Source organism: Thermobia domestica, chromosome 9, assembly GCF_964235325.1.
Source record: "Thermobia domestica chromosome 9, izTheDome1.hap1.1, whole genome shotgun sequence".
NCBI classification, from domain to species: Eukaryota; Metazoa; Arthropoda; class Insecta; order Zygentoma; family Lepismatidae; genus Thermobia; species Thermobia domestica.
In genome coordinates, this window is record NC_137462.1 from 88,977,034 (window position 1) to 88,997,357 (window position 20,324).

Below are 20,324 nucleotides of genomic sequence, written 5' to 3' on the forward strand. Positions count from 1 at the left end.
AAATTAATCATTCTCTGTAAATTTACTTAAAAAAATGAATTTGTAACAATTCAAATCTTTCTTTACAGGATACAAAGTGAAAATGCATTAAAATTTGTACAAAAACAAAGATATTTATAGAAGTTTTTTCTATATGATTATTTTGTATTGTTAAAATTTTGTTCATCGACGGGGAGAGGGGGCGCCAAACGCTTTTGGGCCTAGAGGCGGCAAAACATTAAATCCGGCCCTGGTCGATCACTAAAATTAAATCAATCTGTGTTTGTCCGACTAATATTACATAAAAGGTATAAGTTAACTCAGTTTTGGATAAAACATAGATGAAATATAGCTTTAGGAACACACGTGAGCTAGTTGCATCCTCCTAAGTTGTTCCGCTCTCTGAACACCGATTAAAGGATTATACGAAAATGAGTTAAGTGGTCGAGGACTGGCATATTTACCCTAGTAATACACAACATTTATTTATGACTGTTCTGCGTAGTAATATTTATACAAAAACAATTACTTGCTAACTATATGAATTTTATTTCCAAGTAAATAGTCGGTGTACATCAAATTCTATATACTTATCAAGATGTAATAATATGTCTCAAATACTTGCCCAGAAAATATGTAAATTCGAATTTCTATTTGGAGCAGGAAGGGGTGCCCACAGGCTGGTTTTAGAGCGTTGGTTGCACCCGTTAGACATTTTTGGGGGGAGGGCACATTTTCTTTCAAAACGACAGAATTGCATTTATAATTATACTATAATTTTCCTTTTAAGAACAGCAACTGTGAATGTGAATGAATGTATTCTCTGTGGCTTGAAAGGATAAAATTATGACGGAAGGTGGAAGAAAATACTGTATAGACTGATCCTGTTTAGAAAAAATGGACAAGGGCTACTAAGTAATGTAGCCTGCAATGTATTCAACATGCAAAGCAGTGTGGAAACCCATTGGGGAGGGGGAATTTCGCTATGAATTTAAGCACTCTGTTTTGGGGACGAATAATATATTCGGGGGGAAATTGCGCCCAAGTAGTTGGAGATGGGCTCCCCTCGGCCGAAGGCGGGGGAGGGCTGCAATTCTTATGTGATTAACTGCTAGCCCAAGATTCAAGATTCCCCTCCCCTCTAGAAAATTCGTAAATAAAACACTGACTTAGCCTACAAAATCCCTATTAAACAATGGCAAGCGAAATCACAAGAGAAAACTATAGTTAAAGGAACAAAGGAAAATATTCAAACCAGTTTTGGCGGTAATATATCTTTAAAAATGTAGGTAAATACAAAATAATAATAATAATAATAATAATTTAATCGGGTATTTTATGATACTAAATGATGAATATTCTTGACCGGATTTCGAGGCCAAATACTCCAATGTGCCTGACAAAACATCAAGACATTCCGTGATTATTTTCTACTTGCTTATAAGAAATACCTGATGACAAAGACACTAAAACTTCTATCCCAAGTTGGCCAATGAAAAAAAAGGTAGTGGACCAAAGATACTCCCTGCTTATCTATGGTCGTTTCACAGCAGGTGTTATCTTCAGATAGAGAAAAAGCTTTTGTGTAGAGAACAAAAAAATCTACAGTGTTTTCGAATCACAATATACTTCTCCCTGCTATTGGAAGAACCAGGTGTCTATTTTGATCCAACCTCACGCTTACAAACTCATTTCCTCACGCTCACATCACCAGCCTGACCTCACGCTCACTCAACCTCACATCATTCTAACCTCACGCTCACATAATCGGCCTGACCCCACGCTCAGTTCGTGAAGTTGAGGTCGAGTGAGCGTGAGTTCCGAACTCGTGAGCGCCGACCTCATAAGTTTGAACACCTTTGCTGGAGGCTGCTATGAAGCTAAGAGGTTACCCGTACAGAACATTATAACCTGTAAACCTTGGTCATTAGAAAGACACTTTGTTGTTAAAACTTTTGTAAACACAAAAGCATTTATTTTATAATAAAATTGGTGAAGGGATAAAATCTCGGTCCATTATTGACGCTACCTATGTCATTGCAATATGGATTCAGCGTCACAAGAATAGATTCCATTTCTGCTTTTATTCCTCTATTGAAACAGTTTTCAATATTCAATTCCCAGTGTTAATTCGTAGTTTTACAATAGAAAACGATATTCATTTGTCTATAATACAATATTTAATTTTCTTATTAAGATACATTCTTTAGATCTATAATACATAATACTTCCTTTTGTATTGCTTAAATAGAAACAATATAATTTTCTTGGAATGTTTCGAAAAAAAAAATATGTATAAAAATATGTAATACATACACAAAAAAGTCTTAAAATCATGTCTTCTATTTTGGAGGTTTCTATATTCCTATTTGGTAGAATTCCTTCCTTGTACATGCACAAGCAATATATCAAAATAGAAACCTACATATATTTTTGATAGACACAAAAACAAACTTACAGGTACAAGCAGATTTTCCAAAAACGAAATAATGAAATAGGAAATAAGAACCACACCCTACATATGTAATGTAATTTAATATATTCGTATATATATACTGCTAGTGAAACTTTTGTACATATTTTTTAACATAATTGTACTTTTATATATATATATGTATGTGTATGTGTGTGTGTGTAATACATAAATTTATTAATATTTAAAAGCAGCGAGGGAATGAAACCCTGCTATGCTAGAAATTGTAAAACTGAAGCCCAAAAAAACTTCGGACTGAATAGGAAAATCGGACTGGAAAATGGAAATCTGCTTTCATTATTTCTATTTGTGAGGAAAGTACGGTTACAATTATAACGACAGCATCCAATTTTAGGAGTGTAATTCTTTATTTTAAGATTTACACTTATATTATTAAACTATTTCAAACAAACAATTTGCTGAGCAAAACTATATATTCACATTAAAAAACTACATACGTGTGACAGTTTCGCCAAGTTCAAGTTTGGCAGTGACCGGAAGATCAACGACATGTTCTACGAAGAGAATGTGTTTGTATAGCCATTTGTAAATTTTTGTTTGTGATAACGTAACGATTGTTGGTGCTGTTTTACGCGATGCAAGTCTTGAATTTGCTGATATGTAACAGCAGTATTATAATAATGTATTAAAAGCGTACTAAATTTGCTGGTTTTCAGTTGAAACTGACTCAGGCTTGATTAAAGATCGTGTTTGAAAACAGTATCATCATTCGGGAGGAAAAAAAAGGAAGAAACACTGACCGCTGAACTTCCGGGAATTCGAATACGATTTTTCTGCCTGTCTGGTAGGCGGATGCACTGATTCTGAAGTATCAGAGACACCGCAAGTTCTTCGTATATTATATCTTACGAGAGTGAAGGTGCTCTGGTACTTTAGCAAGTAAGGGAGATCCGGATTCCTGCTAGACTTCGAAGCATCTTTAGTAGTTTTTTCCAACGTTTTTTCACACATCTTACTAGTTTCTTAAAAACGAATTAAAATATCTACCTGCTTTTTGTACGATTTGGAAATACAGTAGTAGTTTCTTATCCTAATAAAGAAAGAAGAGAAAAAACATGCATGCACTTAAATTATACTCCAGTCGGAAACTGAAAGCCCATTTTATGACTGAAATAAAAATTTAAGTTCTAAATAATATTAACTCGGAAGTACTTTTCTTTTTTAATGGAGGCTTCCGGCTATGACTTTAGTTTATAATTATTATTATTATTTTAAATGAAATCTCATGGGCAAATATACATAGAATACTTTTTATATTTTATTTTGTCCCTTCGTAAATATTCTTTTCTATAAACAAAAATCTTTCTGAATGATGTATTATGTATTATGAATGATGATCTTTTCTCCTTCCTAAATATTCTATTGTGTTTATAATAATATTTTTTAAGTATTTTTTTTTTTTAAAGGCTCTCGATAGTATGTATATTTTTATATTTATTACAATTTCAGCATAAGAATAAAATTGAGGGAAGCCAGTGTTAGTTGGCGAAACTGTCACACGTATGTAGTTTTTTTTTTAATGACTATTTCGTTTTGCTCAGCAAATAATGTGTTTAATTAAATACAAAGCAAAGCTTTAACTTATGAAAAAAAAAAAAAAAACTATTTCAGACACCACTACATGTTAGATTTATTTATATCAAATCGCCAGAAGAATAGAGAATTTTTTCCCCTCTCAGTTCAAAAATTCAACCAGTAAGAGATATTTTGCATAAATGAATGGAAAAGAAGAAAGAAAAACAAGCTATTTCTCGCACATTTTTACAAATATGTACGTGGAAATAACACAATAAAGGGGAAATATCTTCGCTCTTTCAGCTGATTTAAGGAAGACGGTACAGCAGCTTGAAAGTTATTTTTTTCCATTTCTCTATTTTCTCTTGTTTCTACGGCGCTTCTCTCGATGATGACTCCACTCTCAAGGGAGGCTGAGAAATAATGCTCAAGGCATTTCTTTTCTCTCCTAACTAGCTAACGTTCCCTATATAGGAAAGAGGAAAGAATATTAGGAGGTCGAGAAGGAAATATTGACGTTTTCTTCCTTATCTTCCCTAGTGGAGAGAAAGAAGGTTAAAAATAATTATTCCAAGCGGAGAGACTTGGAAGAAGGGTTTCATCATACTAAGCTCTCAAAAAATAAACATAATCTCTTCCTCTATCTTGGATAATTATTAGAAACCTTAAATTAAATACGATGAAGATAGTAAGCAAGTACAGAGCGGCCACAGTTTCGGTTTACAAACAAGTTGTGAGAATTTTTCTTTCGGTTTAAGAATAGTATTTCGGTCTAAGATCGCGCGTACATGCATGTATTCACAATTCCAGATCCTAGATTTCCCGATCTACCAGTTTGTGTTTTTCCTTTGGTGTCATGTAAAAGACACAGTGTATGTGCTTCCATTACTGAAACTTTGGGTGAGCTCCAGGATCGCATTACAGCTGCATTTATTACTATTGGTAGGGATATGCTAGAGCGCATGAGGAACGAACTAGACTATTGCATAGATGTGTATCGTGTGACGAAAGGAAGCCACACTGAACACTGTAACAGTATGTCTGAAACTTGATCAGTTTCTGTATATTTTCACGTATCATTTGTTATTGTGTGAGTTACACATTCTTTAATACAGCCCTTTCAAACCCGATGAATTGTTTATATTCACCCTATATTTACATTCATTTCCAGCCGGCCATGATTGGTTTGGTGCACCAATTGTTATTTCTTCTCTGTAAGACGTTTGCCTAACTGATGACCATACCCAGCATATAATACATATTAGGGTGATAAGTTCATTTCAATGGGAAATATAATTTCGCTTACGAACAGCGTTACGGAAGGGATTAAGTTCGTAACCCGTGGGTCTACTGTACCTTACAATTCGTAATGTACTCTAACTTAAAAATATTGTTCTTTTTTCTTTCTCTCAGTATATTTCAAAATAGGATCTAAATAAAAGCGGTATTAGTTGTTTGTATTGGAGTCATGCATTAACTTATACATAATGACAGTCGAGAAAATTGCGGAAACAATAACATTTGCGGAAAGATGAAAATAATAACACAACAGAATTTTTAAAATTTAGTAGAATGCAAGAAAAAACATTTTTCCTTCAGAAATATTTCTATTACATAAATATTAATCCGGCTCGAGATTTCAAATGGAGAAAAGGAACATCATCACGAAAATAGAACATTTTTTATCTATCTAAACTGAATGCGTAGTTTTGAACCTTCTTGCGAAATTGCTTGATTAATAAATACGAATAATAAAAGGGCAACCCTCAAACACTTATTTTGAGGCGTTACTAAAAGTGCAAACACACATACACACACAGGAAATTGCTTAAGCATTTATGGTAAAAGTGATTACTTAAAATCCAAACGGAACTTCCTCCACGTTTCTAACTCTATGACAATAAATGTAACATTTATTATTCCTTAAGAACAAGATAAGGCACGATAAGAAGTTAGTAAATAGTGTAATCCATTATAGCATTTTATAATTTCATATTATGTTAACTACACACACCGCCCACTCTTACAGACACAATATGTGACCTCTGTTCAACTTTTCATGTCTAAGTGAATATTTTAAATGAAGACATTAGCTCTTCCCTTCCCTCATACGCATGTTATAATTTCAAGTCTTAACAAACATAAAATTCTATGTTTTAAAGAACCTTTGAAATTCTCTTTATATGTTTAGTTGTCAAAGCATAATTTATCCAATGCTATCACAGTTCATGCTTCACACAATGTCAAGAGGCAAAACTCAGGAGACATTTGGCACATTTTTTCCAGTATTTATTTGTAGTTAAATAAATTTCATAACTATCACAGAACCACTATAGTCAAAGAAATATGATCCGCCTCTTGTATGAAGTGAGGTTAAGTAAATAAAACTAAATTTATGCAAATAAAAATAAAGCTGAGTCTCACATTATTGTATAAAGTCGTCATACTGTCTTGTTAATAAATTATTACTATAACAGATTATTACCATATTCACAGGAAACACGAAGGAAGACGCGGTAGTTTGATTAAATGTAATGAAAGTTATTTGAAATTTGAAAAATAAAAAGTATACTATGTAAATACACGTACAATTTGAACATTCTTAGGCAGCTACAACTGATAATACCTCAAAGAATTTAACATAATATTGTCTGCATTAAAAATTATCAGGAACTAAAAATCAAGGTACAGATAGAGTTTTGGGGAATGTTAGTGAAAGAATACTTTCTTTCTACATCTATTCAACAATATTCAGATCCAACCAATATTATAACTATTATATTTTAAGATATACATTTTAAAAAAGTAATGTATTACCCTTTGTTTAAGAATTACTAGTATTCCAGAGAAAAGAATATTTATATAAATTTCGATTATTAGCCATAGCTCCTAAACATTCTCTTTAGTTATGGAGTATCTGATATTATGTAATATTTGTACCTAAAACGCACACCCTACCGTTTCACTTTATCTCCTCGGAGAAATATTACAAAAGGACGTAAAGATACTAGTATTCACTACCACCAACAAACGCAAATTATATATATGTATTGGAATAAAGTTACCAAACTCCATACAATGTCCTATGAAACTATTTTTTTACTATTAGAAATACATAACTCAAATTACGAATTCTCACACAATTTGAATATAAAAATCCATATGTCCTTAAAAAAAAAAACTTCCTCTAGTTTTTGAGAGCACACTATTTACAATTCACCATCACTCTTACGTGAAAGCAAAATTATCACTGGGAGAACATTGCACAAAACAAAACTTGCCGTCTATTAGTGCTAACACACTTCCTGATATACTGCACAATCCTGGTTCCAGTTTCTCCATTTTGCGTCATTACTTTCATCTTCCGAATCATACACTCCATGAGCTGCTAACTCCTGTAACACATTGTCCAAATAATTAGGATCAGGATATCCATGACCATTGTGAGAAACACCGAGTTCAGTTTTGTGATGAATTTCGTTCCACGTAATCACGTCTTCTCTTCCCGTAGTCACTGACCGGCCAACAGTGAAAATTAAACGCCTGTCAAATGCAACTTTCAGTAACTTCAAGACCTAGAAAAACAAAGAGTAAAACTCGTTAAAATGTTTCACAATAAATGAATAATTACGTAACAAATTCCAACGAATAAGTATTTGTGTCCCCCCGTAACCTAACGAGACCATGATTTGAACTATTTACAAAACATTTCTATTTCAAGTTGCAGCCAGTAATAGCACTGAAGGTACGAAATTAATTCTTATTATCCAGTACATTATATAGATTTTTTGAAAATGCTAAAAGAATTGACCATATATACTAAAAAAATTAAAAGATCAGTACGTCTTATTTTTAATGTTTCATAAGTATGGAATAGAATAGAAACTTTTTGCCATTTCTTTCTAAGGTGATCCTAAACATTGTTTCCATGTCCATTTCTATAAAGTTAAGATTTTATTATTAATGTTAAAATGTAATAAATAACTTTTCCAGTTAATTACATTAAGTTAATATTACTTATGCATTAAGTTAATAATGAAAATATGACAAATATCATTCTAAAGAGCTGTGAAAACAAAAATACTATCACCTACAAGAATTTATTATTTTGTCTCGCACATGGGTACATAGCTTAATAATTATTAAGTTAACTAGGTATAAATACTTTCGTATATTTACTACCTTTCGTCCCTTTCGTATATCAGGTAAGTAGCATACACGAGGAAAACCAACAGCATAATACGGTCGACCTGGATTAGGATGTTCTGGGCCCTGAATACCAGATGGAATACTAAAAAATAAATTAATATTTAATAAAAATAACAGAACATTGGTTACTTAAATTAATATATTGTATTTATTATCGTATACGTTACTTATATATATAATAAAAACTGATAATGCAGCCTCTGTCAAGCTCAGGTCACATGAGCACATTTAACTAGGTAATGCTCAGTCAGCGCATCATTTTACAAATGCTTTTATATTATACAGGGTGAACAATTTATCTGAAACATCCGTGATAACGGAGAAACCAAAAGAGGGAGACAAGCGAAACTTTGTACGAAGCAACTATAAGGAATGGGACATCGTTTCACGTATTAAACATAATCACCCAGTGAACAGTGTTGCCATCCCAGTATAAAGTTATATTTTTTTAATGCCACTACATCAGGTAATTACATATTTTAAATCAACATGTTAAACGAAAACTTAAAATACCACATTTATTATTTAGTGTTGCAAACTAAGGACGCTATAGAATATCCAAACATCCAAAATTTGGAAGGCTTTATCATACATACAGCACAACGGAGATGGACAAGACAATGCACATCGGAAGTGCCTTAGCGTTGGATACTGTGGTCATAGTATGATTTGTTTTGAATGAATAGCAACGAAGTTACAAAGGCTTGAAATTTTTTTTTTTTTTTGAAAGACTTTACTTCGAAAGCATGCTTAGGTAAGTATCATATCTAATTACCTGTATGGTTTGCAATTAGCAAACAAATCATTTTGCCGTTTACAGCACTTCGAAATCATGATAAACATTGATAAGTTCGCAACACTGCTGAAAATGGCGTTTCCGGACAATATTTAAACTGATTGTTGTTTATCTTCTTTTTTATAGCATTGCAGGAATAACTTTTAGTAAGTGTAATTACAACAAGCCTCGAAATTACATGATTTAAGCAGTGTTGCAAACTTTAGCAATATTTATCATATCTCCGGAATGGTTTGAGATATCGAAGTGCTGTGAACGGCAATATAATTTACACATCAATTGCAAACCGCACAAGTAACTAGATATGATACTTATCTAAGCATTTTTTTTTTCGAAATAAAGCCTTTCAAAAAAAAAAAAAAAATCAAGCCCTTGTAACTTTGTTGCTATTCATTCAAAATAAGTCATACCATGACCACAGTATCCAAAGCTAAGGCACTTCCGATGTGCATTGTCTTGTCCATCTCCGTTGTGCTATATGTATGATAGAGGCTTCCAAACTTTGAATGTTTGTGATACTATAACATCCTCAGTTTGCAACACTGAATAATGAATGTGGTATTTTAAGTTTTCATTTAACATGTTGATTTGAAGTATGTGATAATCTGACGGAGTGCCATTTGAAAAAATATAACTTTATACTGGGATGGCAACACTGTTCACTGGGTGGTGGTGTTTAACACGTTAAACGATGTCCCCCCTCTTTATTGTTGCTTCATGCACAGTTTCGCTTTTCTCTCTCTTCTGGTTTCTCCATTATCACATCTACTCCATATAAATTGTCTACCCCGTATAAGACTAGCTAAAATACCCATTCTTCGCATTGGTCAGATAAAATATCTATGTAAACAAACTGCACAAAGAAAGGAAAAAATGTTGGTAATTTTCTACTATAGGTATTTACTTTTACGTCCCCTGAGACCCCTGGTTCGAACTTAAAAAAAAAACTACTCTGGCCCCCAACCTATGGGTAATTTTGGATTTTTTTTTTTTATGGGTTATTTTGGATCGGTACCTTTAGCAGCACATGACCCCCGGCCCACACACAATGGCAGCTGAGTTTGAAAGTCATTGCTAATGGAAGTGTTATCACTGATTTCAGCGACCGCGAAAACTATGGATTTGACATTAATATCGATAATTTTGGATTATTTTTACATGTTTCGGTCCCCCCCCCCCGCCTGATCCTCGGCCCGCAGCCGAGTGGGGTGAATTTGGAAGTTGGTGCGATCGGAGTTTCACCATTGATCTCAGACTGCGAAATCTATGAATTTGACATAATATCGGTCATTTTCTAGTACTTTTATATGTCCCGGTAAACGCCCCCCCCCCTCTCCGCCCTGAGATCCCACTAGTTCGAATTTTGAAAAAAGGCGAAGGTCTTGGTCTGGGGCCTGGACCAAGGTAACCGTGACCGTGGGGCCTGGACCGTAAAATTTGGTAACTTTCGGCCCACTCGTCTGGTACCAACGCAGCACTCAGCCAGACACCACAAACAAAATGACATTTCTGGGCTTTTGGCATCTATGGTCATGTTAGCCCGTCACGTTTTTGAGATATGACGTTCCTTGGCGAGCACGCTATCCAGGGAAAATGAAGGAAGAAAGAACTGGGGAAGGAAGCGGCCTGGGACCTATATGTTAGGTACCACCCCGGCATTTGTCTGGGGTGAATGAGAAAAACTCAGGAAAAAGCTCATTCAGGATGGCTGACCTGAAAAATTTTTTACACTTTTTTCGACCGAGTGGCCCACCGGGAATCGAACCTGGGACCGCTCGCACCGAAGGCGAGAGCGTTAGCGACTACGTTATGCGGGTGCACTATCTTATAAAAGAATACACTATAAACATTTTATATCTTACAAGACTCTTATCTCATGTTAAGACAAACCCTTGTCTCATGTTAAGATCACTAACATGTTTTTGACATTTGATAGAACACGAACTCGTACATAGCTGCCGCAGCATCGTCGGAAAGGAGACTATCTGCCAAGTGGGCGTCCGGGTTTGATTCCTGATGGGAATGAAAAATTTTTCTCGTTCCAATGCGGCTCTGAGGTTCACTCAACTGCTTTAAAACGGGTATCTGAGGAAGTAAAGGAGGTCAAGGCGTGGTGCTGAGTGAACATAATCTCCATGAATGCCGAAGTCAAGAATTGGCAGCATTTACCGCATCTATAAGAAAACATTAACACTTCCCTGCTGGATAAATGTATTTTAAATTCTCTGCTACCATCTACCGCGAGAATTTCTTTTCCAAGTAATCTTGGAATCCCCTTTTTTTTTTTAAAAAAAATAATTATACTACCCTTGTATGAACATGGAGTCCACAGTTGATGTGTTACTTCGCTTATTATCTTGCAATAAGAGTTATTACTACGATTTTCTAAACAAAACTTCGGATCAAAATTAAGTAGAGATTCTGACAAGCGAAAAGTAGGACACAAATATAATAGTAGGTTATGTGATAGTTTACTACGTCGGCAACACGCATATCCTTATTTCATTTAACGTTGACCTTAAGTTAATTATTCGTTTTTGTTAACAAAAGTATTGAAGGAATTCAACACAATTCCAAATTCTTTGATGAATGACAAAGTGGTTTATTTCTATGAACGTACCGTGAAACTTCGTGGGCTAAGACCTTTTTAAATCGATTTTCGGAGCGTAGGATTATTTTAACTAATGAGGGAAAATTTAGACAGTCACGAGGGAACTTCTACTTAACTTGGTTAGCATCACTGTCGTAAGTTGAAAAAGAAACCTTACCGATATCTCAACAAGCCCTTCTCAGTAAAAACAATGCATTGCATAGCGGTTCATTATTCAGGAAAAAGAGTGCCTGTGATTCAAAATGTTATGAATAAAGAGTGAAATATTAAAATGTTACACATAAGTTAACTCAGGACATTTCGTAGGGCATTTTAAAAAAGGACACTACAACTCTTTGAAAAACAGCACTCTACTGCGAAAATCAGTACGTCTGGTCACCCTAATCAAAATCCATCAACAGTTATCCACCAAACCTAACTAACGTGAAAAGTTTAGTTACGTTGGAACATTTAGAAAGCTGTATCATGAAACTGTTATTTCGAGTTAAGATACAAATACACGGTTCGGACTGTATTTATAATTGTTTTCTAACTACCAAGCTAAGTAATTGTTGTCATAATACAGTACTTCTCGGTAAAGCGTTTATTATTAACGAAACCTGCACAGTACGAAAGTATTAGTAAGCATTACTGCTGCATACTGCGAACTGACACCACTATGTGGACCCAGATGATGAAGCATAAAGCTCTATCCAGGACAAATACCTTATCTCAAAAACATTTTCAAAATTTCATGACTATGTATATACAAGAGCGAATATTGTTACCTACATTGTGTGCTCATTAAATTGCGACCACCTACCTAATACTTTTTTGGTCCACCTTTCGCTCGAAGAACGGCCTTGACACGGCGTGATACTGATTCTGCAAGTTGTTGGTATGTTTCCACGGGGATCTGACACCATATACTCCTGATGAGATCCCATAATGAGCCCACGCATGTTGGTGCAGGAGTCACGGCGCGAAGAGCTCGTTCTACAAATCCTATAAATCTTATAAAGGATTAAGATCTGGTGAGTTAGGGGACTAATGCTGCAACTCTCTGTAATGTTCAAGTAAAGCAAGTACAGTCCTGGCTCGGTCCACTATCCTGCAAAATGCCGTCTCCGTGTGCGTAAAAGTGTTGCATTGTAGGGTGTGCGTGATCCCCTAATACCTGTAGATAAACAACGGATGTTACACTGTTGTCCACGCACACCAACGGTCCCATTTCATGTCAACAGAAGCATCTCCAAACCATACAGCTACCCACACCCGTCTGTACAGTACACACCATTCATGAGGGGTCCGTAGCTTCCTGCTGTTGGCGCAACACACGCACGCGCCCATCTGAGTGGAGTAGCAAACTGTAATCATCGGACCAACACACACTTTTCCAATCATCCGCTGTCCAATTAGCGTGCTCCTGTGGCCAAGCGCGACGAAGTTGGCGATGACAAGTCGCCTACTATGGAACTTCATGCGTGCCAGTATACGCCGCATAGCTGCGTGGGATATGGGTGTTGTGTATCCACTATTGTATTCGTCACGTAATTCCCGGGCAATGATTGTTCGTTTGGCTGTCACGAGCAGTTTGATGCGACGCTCTCCTCGCGGTGTTACCTTACGTATCCGCTGCAGTTCTGGTTCTTGGAGGTCGTTACTCCATTTTCTTGCCACTCCTTGTACAGTCTGCAGCAAAAAACTTGCAACATGAGCATGTAAGCTTATTGTGAAACGTCTAAGTCTTTTGCTTCAAAAATAGTGGGCAGGGCAGGACGCCAAGGTTTCTCCTGGCGTGATTCGAGCCACTTAGATGTTATGTTGATTCCCTGCGCTGTTAGGCCTAGTTTCACAATAAACGAACATGCTCATGCTGCAGGTTTTTTGTTACAAACTGTACACTTTCACTACACTGGAACGAGCGCATTCGGTAAGTACTGCTGTCTGGGTTTTGACGCACCTGTTGCTCGGGCACTCACAATCATACCCTTGCTTAATACCGATAAATCCTTCCCACCTCCTATTGTAACAGTGTGCTGTTTGCCAACATGTAACCCCTAGTGTTTTTTCTCTGCCATACTCCTAATCACGGTGGTCATGTTATCAGCTTGGCTGCTGCCCACGCCTTCTTGTGTGGAAAGGTGGTCGCAATTTAGTGAGCACTCAGTGTATATCGTGAATCAATGATTATTATTTTTATACTATGTATTTCGCAAACCCTATTGCTTACTTATTCATATAGTCAAGTCCTCTTGATTTCTTTTAACTGCTTCTAAATACATTTTTCTTTTCTCTTCTTCTGTTCGGTAAAAACAATAACTTTAGTACTTAAGATCGAAATTTAGTTGATAGAGTGACATTTTTACCTTTCTGAGAAATTGGGAAACTGTACACGGAACTTCCATCTTCCTTGTTGAAAGAAACAGTATTTCTATTAACACTGAACCACCGGGTGTTGGAAATACTTCACAAATAGCAAAAAACAAAAAGCTCATAACATCAAATGAAAAGAGTCCCGAAATTAGGTATAAAAACTGCAATCGACTAACTACTAGCGAGCAATACACCAAGTTACACAAAATACTGAAAAACAAGTAACAATGCAGAGGAGAACCAAAAATACAAGGCCAAGATATTTGAAAAAACAGGATCGCACCTAAGAATGAATACCCACATTCCAAACTAAACCACAACCTAACAAACTTAACCATTTCAAGATGATTTGATATTTTGTTTGAAAACAGTTTCAAATTTAGTACGCATGAAAAAAAAATCTATTCCAGACTTTATCGCTTAGTACAAAAAACTGCTTTCAATGTATCAGACAGAGATACCAGAAATGCTTTTAATCAGGAATACAGATATGTTCTAGGAAACTTCATGATAAACAGAGGATATAAGCAACATCAAAGGAAACACAAAAACTTTCACAGAATTTCCTGCATAGTTTCAAGCAAACGAATATTGGGTCTAAAACTGGATAAAGAAAATGCTTTCACAATAATGGATACGAGTCAATGCCAACGAAAAGTTTTAGATAAGATAGTTTCTCATTAAATCTAATCCACTTCCAGAAATAATCCGTAAAGTCAACAATAAATTGAAGAATCTGGTTGAAAGAATGCTTTAGCTAAACTTTCCGCATCCATGCACCCACTCTAACAATTGCGTACAGGTTACTTAAATTACACAAACTAGATGTAACTACACTGACCAGCCAGAACATTATGTCCATCCGCTACTCTATGAAGTCATTGGGCTGACGTAAGTGGCACGGAGCAGCAGAATCGCTCGCCAGACGGTTGTAGGGATATCACTCAAGTAATCACTGCGGTTCTTCACAAGACATTGGGCGGCGACACTTTATTAAAGATGTTGGACGAGGTTAGTACAAGAGGTCAGGGTGCAAACTGTGGCAAAATTAACAACAGACTAACAGTGGACAAAGGATGAGTGTGTCTGAGCACACAGTTTACCATACAGTGTTATATATAGGCCTCCACAGCTAACGTCTCACACACATATATCAATGTTAACCGCTCGCCATCATCAATAACTTCTGGAATTGGCGCATGTTCATCAATAATGGACCGCCGAGCAATGACGCAACGTTATATGGCTCGATGAATCACAATACTGCCTCCACCACTTCGCTGTCTCATCGGAGCCTCCTACAATAGAAGTTACGATGCAGGGCTATTGCCAAGACATATGGTGTTCACATCGATGGCAACCGATGGTTTTTCCTAAGACAGGCGAGACGTCAAAATCGGACAGACAGATCAACCTTTTGTAAAAAGGACAAAACTCCAAAATAATAAAAAAAGAAATAGACAATAAAAAGTGAGTCTCCTTCCCGCTTTGGCCACGATTTTCCTACAATGCAAAAAATTACACAAAATATGGTTTTAGGGTGGTCTTCATATCACCAATAAAGAGCTCTTTTGTGGCTAAGCGGTTAGCGTACGCGCTTTTGGTGTGGGAGACCGGGTTAGATTCCCGGCGGGAGCTCATGTGATTCGGATTCCATGTTAATCAGTAGGTCCACGTCTCATATAGCCTCCCTACTAAAAGGAACGTTAAACTCAAAATCAACTCAAATCACCAAAAAATATGGAAAATTTCAAATTTGCTACAAAAAACATGTGGGCGTAAAATTCACTCTGGTAATTATGAGATGATATTTAGTTGTGGGCAAATCTTTAGGGGTATAACAAGGAAAAATACAAACTAGAATAAAAGACCATATTGGAGACCAAGGACAAGATTCTAACGGTTTCAAGACTATTGAAAGAAGTAAGGAATTCCATTAAAGAAACTAACATTTTGCACAAAGTTTCTTCGCTTATAGAAAGACAAGTATACGAACCATTCTCCATTAAGACCAAGGAATCTAGAGAAAGGCAGCTTAGACAAGCAACAGAACTATCATAAATTACAGCGAAGAATAAAACCATACGTACTTACATTGCATCGAAATAGCAATAGCATTCGATTCAGCACACTTCACTAAATATCCACTGTCTGTTTTAAGAAGGAAAGTGATCGTGCCGGGGGCAAATAGCGCTGATGCTGACTTCCGCATTAAACCTCAATCAACAGGAAAGTGTTGATAGTTCTGTGTATAGTTTGCACTTTTTCAGAAAAACAAAGTCAAATACCTACTAAATTTCGGCTTTTAAGTGCTAAAGTTATTCTTCTTACCTTACACAAAAGAACAAGAAGGAAAACTGAATTAAGAAGCGATTAAAGAAGTAATCCGCAGGACTACATACATAAGCAACAGTCAGGTGTGCGAAATACATAACAGGAAAATAGAAACTCTTGACGTACCACACAGGTAACAATATTCGCTCTTTTATAAAAATTAGAGCGTTAATATACATATATTGATGTACTATGTACACTCATGTCCAAAATTATTGTCGCATGTCTATAAATATGTTGGTGTAGGAATATAATTTGATAACGATTTCGTCCGGTATTTCCTATAATGTTAGTATGTGTATAATCGGCAAAGACATGTATGTGGTAAATTTCATGTCAAAAGAGCAGTAAATAAGATCAATAAAACGAAAATAAAACTTTCTTGTCCATTTAGCAACATTATGATTTACTGATTCTAATTTTCGTATTTGTAATTCTTTTCCTATGAAATTTACCACAATCATACATTTCCCGATTATACACATAGTATCAGTATTAATAGTACCCTGCAAAATCATTATCAAATTATATTCTTAAAAGAAGACAGTTATAGATATGCGACAATCATTTTGGACATGACTCTACTTTGCATGTAATTATCAAATCACTATTGTTAGTAGAATGTTTTAAATATTATTCTCTCACATTTGGTGTCGTGTACCTCATAAATTACGCATTTTCACATCTGTGTTAACTGGATTTTTTTTTTTTTTTTTTTTTTTTTTTTTAAATTTTGATTTTAGGAATCTGTATACAGTGGTGTGGTGGTGTTATCACCTAATACTCCTCCGTCTGTTATATATAAATGTACAGTCATGTTCTAAAAATCCTACACTCTTACCCATCATTGGAATTAAATTTTCCTTGGTCAACTGAGATATTTAATTAGAGACAACTTATTAGGACCAGCATACAGCCTACGGTTACCAGAATATGGCCTTCTAAAGTGCAGTGGGTGGCCAGGATTTTTTTTTTCACAAGACCGTACATTGATAATTGCTGTGCAAAAAAGTAATTTGCGTCTTATAGAATCTTCCCTGAAATATTTTCAAAAACCAGAATTGCCACTATTACAAATCAAAATATTTCACTGTGTATAATCTAGAATAATAAAGCTACTCACTCGTAAGTTATTTGAATGGTTCTGTAGCCTGCATAACCAGGTAATGACTGATTCAAGAATGTACAATGCATCATCCCGTGTGGCTGGTTTCCAGTCTTCACTCCATATATTGTCTTGCAAACCGGGCATTGTATGTACATTGGCTGCAAATAAGGAATTGACGCAATCAGTGTAATGGTTATCATCACTATATTAACATATTACGTTTGAAAAAAAACTTTGCGATATAGATATGTGTATGCTTATAGAAAAAAGTGAAAGAACATCGAAGCACGCGGTCTTCCGAGAACTAGGAACCTTAGAGCTGACATCCCTAACCCTTTCGACTTCTGCCGGCACATTATGTGTTCACTATGCTAAGGCTTACTTTTTGCCTACGGTGGACCGACCTTTAAGTCCATACATATCTAGGAATACTGAAATTATGTGCTATAGGGAATCCCTTAGCATTTATTGCTCATTGCTGAAATATACATTTTTCAAGAGCGTATGTCTGATTTCGTTTCCGCTGATATGGGACCGCCATTTTTTTGGCTCCTTGTGTTTGAAATAGAATATCGGCAGAGTTCATTAACATCTTGAATATCCGGAATAAATATATACCTGAATACATATACTACTTTTGTGTGCAAAGAGATAACTCCTTAAAAAGAAAATTGGTCTTATTCTTTTTTCAAATATGACAATGTAATTGTCGTTGCTTACATTTTATCTGCCATGTAGTCAAATGAAGTAGTGAGGAAAAAGTCTAGTAATTTTATTACTTGACCCCCCCCCCCCCCTTAAAAAAAAAAGGAACATTCAAGGTACTTAAAAGTTTCGGGGAAAGGGTTGATCTGTCTTCTTTAGCCTACGGGGCATAAACATAGGACGTTAAACTACAAAATGAAATGAAATCTTTAAGTTTTACGTCCCACGGTTATGCCGGTTAGGCTAAAGGAGACGGTGACGATGAGAGATGAGTGAAATGGTGGAATGAAGAAAGTGGGAGGAAACGGGAGAACCCCGAGAAAACCCACGAGCACGGTGTTTGTCCACCACAAAGTTCACTTGGCGGGGGCTGGGATCGAACCCGGGACCCCAAGCACCAGAGGTGAACGCTCTACCACTGAGCCACCGCGCCCCCCACGTTAAACTACAGATTTTCATATGATTTGAAAGATCTGAAACGTTCTTCCAGGTTGGCAACAAACGGAGCTATAACAGCTTCATAGTTTATAAAAGACTACATTACAATATATTGAAATAATAATTAAATTTAAAATGGGATAATTGAAGCACCTGTGTGTGGTTGTAAATAACTATTACTTATAAATTCATTGAATTATAATAATTATCACCATTGTGACAATGCATATCAGTTTCCTGATGTACAAAAAACCTACAAATGAGCTCCGATCAGATATGAAATCATTTTGAACTGGAATTAAACAATTGCTAAACTCAATTTGGGATTAACCGATTGCTAAACGTAATTTCTTCAGTAACATACAAATATTAAATGCAGTATTTAACATTTCATAATACTTTGAACCTTATACTTTCGAGATAATGTAACTAAGCATTCAACGGAAGTGCTTAATTGTATCCGTAAGACAACACATTTGCTATTGGAAGAAAAGAAACATTTTATTTGTATTACCGTACAACGTTCTTTTTTTTTTTTTTTTTTTTTTTTTAAATCAACCTAAGTACTTGAACTAAAGTTTAGCAAAAAGAAACTTATCTCCTCAACCTTGGAGATATATACCAATTCGTGACTAGCGTATATTTCCTGTGCGCACGTTCTTGGGTTCGATCCCGGTGAGTGTACTAAGCATTGGATGAAAATGGGAGTAGTGACTCACATCTTCCTGCAAGAGCGGATTAATAAGTAACACGCTAATTTTTTTCACGTGATATACTGATCTGGAACGTGAAAACTGAAAGAGAAGTACTTTGAAATTCGCACCGTTACTTGGTAGTTGTTCGATCAGCTATATCCCTAGTGGCATTTATTGTGCGCAGATGGTTATACTCCCAGAAGATATTTCCATGAACAGGGTACTTTGAAACTTGTACCACGATGGGATAAATGTGTTGAGAAACTAAGTGGTTTTGCCGAAAAGTAGGTTTAATATGAGCCTTTTACTTGTGCATGTTCCTGATGTATTATCTATTACACTCTCTCAATTGTTGTGCGTTATTTATTGATCCGCCCCCGTATAAGAAATTGATTTTATCTCAAACTTTTAGTAATGAAATGGGGCATTCAACATCAATCAATAATAACTAGAACAGAGTCTCATTTCCATTATAGCAATTTACCACATTTAAAACCCCTCACTTCACTGTCTAATTTACTGTTTTCATAATACTTCGAGAGAAAAAAAAAAAGAAAGAAAAAGAAAAAAAGAAAGTAAAACAGAAACCTACTTTATCCTTATCACATAAGCTTCGAAGCATGGAGTTCAAACATTGCAAATGAAGCAAATGTGAACAGCGTACAAGGGATACAATGACATCAAGAGGATCTCCCAACTCACACAAACAGATAGGACAGCAGCTATCTGGAGGAGCAGCAGGAACAATCTTCACATACTGAGACAACATGTCACTTGAAGCATCCAATCCTTTAAGACAAAGTTTAAAAAATTAAAACAAGAAATACTTAAGAAACTTTGGTATATACCCAAGCTATGTTTTACTATTAATATACTTTTAAGGTATTAAAGTAATACTATACTAACGGGTTATCATTGAATAATTTCATTATTTACTGGAACATCAAACGAAGAATCAAGAACGATTAAATACACTGATAAAATTTATATTTGGAAAAGATTGTTGGATTTTGCGTTCAGCATTGAACTCTTATCGGGAATGATCTGCCAAAACAGAATTCACTCACCATGAAACTTTTACTTGT

General features: G+C 35.6%; 1 protein-coding gene across 1 annotated transcript in view; it reads right to left on the reverse strand.

The window, feature by feature from the left end:
* Positions 1–1,918: 1,918 nt before the first annotated feature.
* dx (deltex E3 ubiquitin ligase) overlaps positions 1,919–20,324 on the reverse strand; it is a 59,860-nt gene continuing 41,454 nt past the window's right edge. Inside the window, exons 5-8 of the mRNA XM_081771507.1 lie at positions 19,832–20,028; positions 17,417–17,559; positions 8,171–8,279; positions 1,919–7,563 (exon numbers count right to left, since the gene is read on the reverse strand). Coding sequence (XP_081627633.1) covers positions 7,282–7,563; positions 8,171–8,279; positions 17,417–17,559; positions 19,832–20,028 — 731 coding nt within the window. The 3' untranslated portion in view covers positions 1,919–7,281. The remainder of the gene's footprint in view (positions 7,564–8,170; positions 8,280–17,416; positions 17,560–19,831; positions 20,029–20,324) is intronic.